This window comes from Chenopodium album, chromosome 11 (assembly GCF_948465745.1).
Source record: "Chenopodium album chromosome 11, dcCheAlbu1.1, whole genome shotgun sequence".
In the NCBI taxonomy this organism is placed as follows: Eukaryota; Viridiplantae; Streptophyta; class Magnoliopsida; order Caryophyllales; family Amaranthaceae; genus Chenopodium; species Chenopodium album.
Genome location: NC_137844.1, coordinates 4412063 through 4420175, shown reverse-complemented (window position 1 = coordinate 4420175; position 8113 = coordinate 4412063). Strand labels below are relative to the sequence as shown.

Genomic DNA, 8113 nt, shown 5'->3' with positions numbered 1-8113 from the left:
CACGAGATTATGTAATATCCATAACGCACAATAACGTCCTTACACAATTGTACAAACACTTGTACTAGTGTAGTACAAATAGGGACTAATAAGAATTAATGGTAGCAAAAGATCACACAAGATGGGAGGATGATTAGAAGAAGGCAATCGCATTTGTTTGTGTCCGAGCAAAGTCCTTAATATAGCGTGCTTTGTCTACCCCCATGTTGGAAAGATCCGTTTCCATGTGCATCCCTTGATTATTTTATGTAACACTTCTTATATAAAAAACCATATTACTTGTATACTCCCTCTGTTCTAAATTGTTTGCCCCAAATCATAAATTCACTTTATTAAGGTTTTGGGCAAAAAATGGTGCATATGAGTTGACACAAATATCAATGAGGAGAAAGATAGACAAAGTGCAAGTGAAAAAATATGCCAAAAGTAGTATGGGATAATCTTTTAGAGATACCTTAAATAGAAAAGTAGAGCAAACAATTAGGGACAAATGGAGTAATATTTTACACTATGCTCAAATTATACACTATTCTCCCATACCTCCCCCCTTTAAATCTTTTTCTCTTTCTTGTCCCCCCTTTAATTTAATCCACTAAAACCTCTCTCTTTCCCATGATTCTGTCCTTAGATCCGTGAGTAAGGTTCTGTAACATCAAGTACAACCAAAACCCTTTTTTTTACTTACATTTTTCTAATCATCTTTAAGCCTATTATAATCACTACTCATTAATTAGTACTAGCTTATAAAGTTTTTTTTTTTTTTTTAGCTGGGGTTTTGCTGAATTGTTTAAAAATCCAATTTTTTTTTGAAGTTTAGCTTGTTTGATTGGTTGTTGTTCTCTTTCTTTGTGTATGTCCCCTAAACTGGGGGATTTTTTTGGCAATTTGGGCTCAAATTTCAATGAATTTTGTTGGGTTTTGCAATTTGTAGCTTCTTCTATCCATATCTTGTAATTTGAGATGTGGGTGTTGTTGAGAAGCTGCCACCAAGTAGTTGTAGCAGCAGCAGAAATGAGCAGAAAGCTGAGGTTTTAGCAGAGCATATCTTTTTTTTGATGATTGTTGTTCTTATTGATTGATCATTTGGGAGAAATTCTGGGTTTATTCTAGCTAATTGTTTGGTTCAATTTATTTGGGGAAAAATGGATTCTGGAGATGGGTTTTACTCAGTTGATGAGTTTCATTTAGATTCTAAATGGTTGGTTGATCCAAATCAGCTGTTTGTTGGACCTAAAATTGGTGAAGGAGCTCATGCTAAAGTTTATGAGGGAAAGTAAGTTTACAAATTTCTGTAACTTGTTTGGATCAAATTAGGTTTTTTTGTGCTGTTGGATTGCCGGATCATCAACCACCCTCACCGCCGCCATCAGCGGTGGCGTTGGTGGCCTTTGGTGAGGGTGGTTGATGAACTAATGTTTATGTGGTTAAACTTCTGTAGATTAATTTTTTTAAGATCTGATAATTCTTTGTTTTTAATTTTACATATGGTATCTTTACTTTGTAGAAGAATTGCTTATAAATGAAATTACAATATGGTGTAGTAATGTAGGGAATTAGTTGAGGTTGATGATTGTATCTTTGAGTTTGATGATTTATGAAAATGTGAGTATAGTTTAATACAGTATTGAATAAGGTAATAATATTTCTTTGCAAATTTGATACATTGTTATGAAGTTGATGGGATAAAAGGTTTGAGAGTAATGTAGGTTGTTAGATTGAGGGTGTTAATAGTTATCCTTTTCCTTCCGTGATATGGGATAATGTTCTTCAGGTATAAGAATCACAATGTTGCTATCAAGATTGTCCATAGAGGCGATACCCCAGAGGAGATTGTCAAGCGAGAGGGGCGGTTTGCGAGAGAAGTAGCTATGTTATCTAGAGTTCAGCACAAAAATTTGGTGGAGGTACTTTAATTCCACAGCCCTCATTGCTATCATCAAGTTTTGCATCATTTTTAAGGTTAATTTTTGGTGAATTCTGCCTATTGACTTCAATTTAGCTATATGTGCTCACAGTTTATCGGTGCCTGCAAAGAACCAGTCATGGTAATTGTTACCGAGCTTTTGTTGGGAGGAACATTGCGTAAATACCTGTTCAATATGCGGCCGAAGTGTTTGGATAGACGAGTTGCTATAGGGTTTTCCATTGATATTGCTCGTGCGATGGAATGCCTTCATGCTCATGGGATCATACACCGGGATTTAAAACCAGGTATCATTTGAACTTAGAGCCGCATTTCTGTTTTGTCCATATGATCATCATGTGTAGTAGATACTCTAGATAGCAGCTAAATCATATAGGCTGTCTGCATTGTTCTGCTGATCACTATGATGTTGTTGATTGTCAGAGTATTTGTGGACCCATGCCATGAGTCAATAGGTGTCAATGATGCACTAAGGCATTTATTCTGAACTTGTAACAATCTATAATATGTATGCCACTAATCATCCAAATCTTATCGTGCCAAACATTCTGACACTTACATGGCATGGCATAAAGCAAAAGAGTGGCATCTAAGTCCGAACCACATAGACCACAAAATTGTTTCGGCTCTTTTGTATAATGTTCACCTATGCTGAGAGCCTGAGAGTGTGTGAGCATGTGAAAAGAACTGAATTTGCACCACTGAAGCGTATCTTTCTTTGTGCTTTTCTTCTACTATTATACTTGGCTGATCTTGTGACAATTCTTATAATGTCTGAATTTACGGGTTTATCTAGAATTTATTTTTGGGGATGGTCAATAAAGGGTGAGGAACTGAGGACATGGGCTTCCTTAGCCATAAAATAAGCAAGTGTTTCCATTTCTGTCTTGTTTCTCTGGCTGCTGAACTTGGGTAGATTAATTTCATTTTCTTGTATGGTATGGTGTATACCTCGACCTCATAATTTTTGATGGAAAATTTTGCAAAAATCTTCTAGTTAATGTATCTATTTGATGTGATTTCCAAACCTCTCTGGGTGATTACCATTTCCTGACTGATGATAACAAACTTTGTGCAGCTTTTAGCATTATGTTAGAGTTCAATTCATATTTTAGTGCTAGTGTGTAGTGTCATGTGATTCCATTGTTCAGGAATTTTGGTAAGGAATCATCAAACAGAATTAATAATAGTGTGGATTTGGACTTCTGGTTAGAACTTGATGATTTATTAACAAGGTGTACTGGACCTGTAGTATTTTCGAGGGTGGAGTTTGGGGGGGGGGGGGTAATGTTGGCTGTTACTTGCTTAAAGGCTTGAGCAGTGATAGCTGCGGCTTTCAGGACATGATACAGACTTTAAGTTATAGCTTGTGATCATATGAATTATTGATAACAATTCTTGTTATCTTTTGCAGAGAATTTACTATTGACCGCAGATCACAAAACAGTAAAACTTGCAGACTTTGGTTTAGCGAGAGAAGAGACTTTAACAGAGATGATGACCGCTGAAACAGGAACTTATCGATGGATGGCCCCCGAGGTTCCTTACTAAGACAACTCTTAAAATTTTCTGGATAACAACCTGATTTTATATAGATCACTTCCTCCATCCTAAAATTATATCTTACATGTCTTAATATTACATCCCCAAAAAATAGGCCACTTTATAAATGTAGTATGTTAGAAGTCTTATCTTATTGAAATTAAGTCAATTATTTAAACATGACTCCAAGTCAAACATAGTCTATTATTCAGGGATGGTGGGAGTTTTAGATATTATGAAGACGAAGAAAATTAGGGTGTGTAGTGGGAGGGGAGAGGCACGAGAGAGAGAGAGAGAGAGAGAGAGAGAGAGAGAGGTGGGAAGATTGTGTAGTGTAGCTAGTTGGCAACGATGAAGGTTTCCTAGTGCATAATATCTTTTTTTTTCATGGCAGTTGTACAGTACTGTTACTCTGAGGCAAGGAGAAAAGAAACATTACAACCACAAAGTTGATGCCTATAGTTTTGCAATTGTCTTGTGGGAGCTGATGCACAACAAGCTGCCCTTTGAAGGCATGTCAAACTTACAGGCAGCATATGCTGCTGCTTTCAAGGTAAAATTTGCTCGACTTGCTTAACCTATGCCCATTAGCCTATGTTAAAAAGTGATATTCATACTTGAAATTTTAAGGCAAATTTAGCTTTTTTTGACCCAAAATGAAGTGTCAAGAGTGTGGAGTTTGTGGAGTAGAGTATTAAACATTTCTGGAGGTGAATTGTGGAATCTGGCTACTTATCGCACTCCATAAGGTGATGTTGGAGAGGGTGGACAATAGTAGAGAGACTAAACTCTAAAGCTTTTTTCGTCACCTAAAATTATAAGTTGTACAGTACTGCCACTTGATAAAGCGTAAGGTATTATCAAGTGAAATCGACAAAGTATAAGTTGCAAGAGAGGGCTAAATATCTTTAACCTGTATACCTCTTAAGTCTTTTCCTGAAAGAGAGACTTTGGAAGGAAGCTCTCCCTTTTTCTTGTATTGTGTGTTGTATTGAAAGATGATAGATTGATAATTTGATAGGGAAGCATCATGTGGTTGTCTTGGCATATTTAAGATGACCAAGGTTCTTACAAGTATATACGTACAAAGCAGTAACTAAGTCAATAGGGCGGCTCCCAATTTTAGAACCATCATTATCGGATGTCTTCCTGTTTTCCTTTCTCTTTTTGTCTTTTATGCCACGAAGAATAAGTCTACAATCTAGGAGACTTGTAGCGTCGTAGCATTTGGGGATTTGTATTTTTGCATTTGAACTAGTGTTGTCTATGATGGAATGCTGTTGATTTGGTTTTCATCCTTTATCCAGAATGTGAGGCCTAGTGCAGATGACCTCCCTGAAGATGTAGCTCTAATTCTAACCTCATGCTGGAATGAAGATCCAGAAGCCCGACCCAACTTCACTCAAATAATCCAAATGCTCCTTCATTATCTCTCTACCATTGCACCTCTCGGACCAGCAATCCCACCTCGGATATTTACCAGAGAGAATTCAATTCTACCTCCAGAATCTCCAGGCACAAGCTCTTTGATGGCTAAAAAGGACAGCACAGGTGAAACCCCAAGGGAATCCATGGAAGACAAGCCTCGAGGGTTTTTCTTTTGCTTTGGTGGTGAATGTTACTAGCCTAGACTGGTAGAAGAAAACACCTTTCTAAATTACCAAAAAGGGGCCGTTCAGAAAGTGCTATGTAGCATAGTCTAGCAATTTAGCAAACGATCTGTTGTAATTTGTAACTTATAATAGACCCATTCTGATGAAATAGTACATGTCTAAAATTGCTTCCTCGTTTTCTGCTGTTTAGTGCTGCTTGATATAATCACATAATTTGGTTTAAGCACTGAATAAAGAAATTCGGGCAGAAATTCAGGTCAAGTGCATCCGAGTCTGAGTTGCTAACATTTCCAATACAACGTGAGAGAAGTGCCTGGTGCCCCAAAGTTCTGAGCACAAGCAACTATTAATCTGCTGAAACAGATGCTTCATTTCTTTGCAAGTAGTGTCAGCCAAGCCAAAAGAAATATCCCACTCCAGTAATGATATCATATTATCCTTAATCTAAGTAGCTTATGCATAGATTACATCCATAATTAAATGGACCAACTGACAGGAATGACAGCTATAAAATATTCAAATAAGTTGGGTATAAGATGAATAATTTACACTGTGCAGTCGTGCATAATAGAAATAGAAGAAGATAAAGATAGATAATGCCATAATGTTATGTCGATAGGTCTGTCTTATTGGTTTGGTGGGTGTATGTTAAACGTCAAAGCTGTTAGATATAATTACAGTAATACGATTTGAAGCTGTGACCTTAAGTTTCCGACTCAAAAGTACTCGACCAATAATTGTTCTTAGGGGTGACTTGCTGACTTTTGGCTCTTTCGGATTTCTTTTATTTTATTCCTATCTCTAAGGGTTATTTTTATTACATAACAATCGAACTATAATTGACATGTTAGAGGTACCAGTCTCATAACACACAAGCCATAAAGCTGATCCTTTGCATCATTATCTGCCAAAATAATGGTCCACTCTTAATTTATTAAATTGTACAAGTAGTTTACTCGAATTTTTCAAAACAAAAATGAATTGTTCGTAGGAGTACTGTAGTAATTTAGTAACCCTGAATCGTACGGACTACTGACTAAACAATTATAAATTAATAATTGCAAATTTGCAAGAGCTTAGAGCACCGACACAAGAAAATAAAATAAACTTCTCACAATCTTGAATAAATAAAACAAATTTTTCGTTGTTCAAAAATGATGAACACATTGTTCTGACTAGGTACTCCGTACTCCATTAAGTCCAAGTAGGGTCTCATTATATAAATAAAGTCAATTATGAGGCTAATTGCTAAAGAACAGTTTAGACGAGGCAAAATATATATTATGTTGAGCTCAAGGAAATCAAAATCAACGGACTTCATTATATCTTCTTTTATCCATCGTACATTCGATTGTATCATGCACAAAGACACGTAATTTACTAATACTCAATTTTGCTTATAATTGGAGTTCTTCCTTATGATAAGAATAACAACTTTTGGAATCTAAGTGTTTAGTGAAAAACGTTGCCCTTTCTATTCAATCATTTTATAGCCTATATTGGCCCAATATGTTCTTTGGGCTGTATAGATGAATTTTATGCTTAGTACTCGGTACTTAAAGTTATACTGTAAAAGATTTAAATATATATTCTTAAGTTTTTTTCTTTTTTTTTTTTTGGAAAAGTTAAATATTAGTCATAATTTCCTTTTCTTAGATGTCTTTTAATTTGTCACATATAGTCAGATCGAATCGTGTTACGTTGTTTTGAATTCAATGGAATGACGACATTAACTTGTCAATGATGTTGCTCGAAGTGCGTATACGCGGAACATATTATTTTTAGGTGTTTACATCGTTGCAATCGTATTTCTTAAGAATCAGAAACTGGAAACTTGTATGATTTGGCCATTTGGGAATATACTACCTCCGTTTTTTATTAGTTGACGTGTTTAGACTTTAGCACTATTCATACACTTCTCTTTGACCATATTTTGTGATTTATACGTAATGAAAAAAGTAGTCATGTGGGGTCTTGTTAGATTCGTCACGATATATATTTTCAAAATATCAAATTTTTATAATTTTTTCATATCGATAATTAAAGATATTAACGGTTGAATTTGTGCATTGGTAAACATGCCAAAAAAAACATGTCATCTAAAAAAAAACGGAAAAAGTATATTTTATGGGCATTGCCAAAAGAATATATTGAGTCTCTTGTCTTTCAAAAAAAAAAATAAAAAATAAAAAAAAAATTAAAAAACCTTGGGATTCTTTCAAATGGTTTAAAAGTTTGCACTATGCTCCTCTCTATCTAGATAATTGATTACATATGACTTTAATAGTAATAGTAAATACTTACTATGACTGTAAATTTGGGTTAATGTTAAGCCATGATGTGAAAATGAAACTTATTAATTATCTATTATATTAGCATATATATATAGTACGAGTATGCATTTCTTAAGATATTGTTTCCTACTTTTAATCTTTTTATGGGATGAAATTGAATTGGCCAAATAAAGTAGGAAGATCTAACAATATAAAACGGATTTTGAGTATAAATTTAAGAATTATAACAAAACGCCTCAATGTATATAATTAATACTCCGTAGTATTTTTTTTTTTTTTGGAGGACAATATTATATTTATTTAATTATAATATGTAGTCCTTAAAGCTAATTAAGCTTATCATTTTCTTTATACTATAACATGTTTTCAATTTTCATGATAGTGTAAGTTTTTATCCTTACTTTGGCATATTGAATTGATCAATATTAATGGTCAAACTTGACGTAATTTGACACTTTGACCATAAATATCAAGTGTGAGATATTTTGTTTTGGAGAGACGAAGAGTCACTTGGTGTAACAACTACGCTTGCTCTTCCGTGTGATATTCTTGATTGATATCGTTGATGCTTAATTATTGGGTCGTTACTTCGTTAGGGTATAAAAAAATGGCATAGGGTGCAAAACTTTTTTCACCTTATCACAAAGAATAATAAATTAAAGTGGTTATTCTTTCCAACTTCTTACAAAAACCTTGCTTTAATTTCCTTTCATCAATACTTGTTACAATAAATAATAGAT

At 34.6% G+C, this 8113-nt stretch overlaps 1 protein-coding gene across 1 annotated transcript; it reads left to right on the top strand.

Annotated features, from left to right (window-relative positions):
* Positions 1-535: 535 nt before the first annotated feature.
* On the top strand, positions 536-5253 carry LOC145567204 (serine/threonine-protein kinase STY13-like). The gene is made up of 6 exons (XM_081626449.1): positions 536-1273; positions 1772-1904; positions 2016-2211; positions 3339-3463; positions 3861-4019; positions 4774-5253. Exons 1-6 carry the CDS (start codon positions 1143-1145, stop codon positions 5089-5091), a joined length of 1062 nt encoding a protein of 353 aa, XP_081482575.1. The 5' UTR covers positions 536-1142; the 3' UTR covers positions 5092-5253.
* Positions 5254-8113: the final 2860 nt, after the last annotated feature.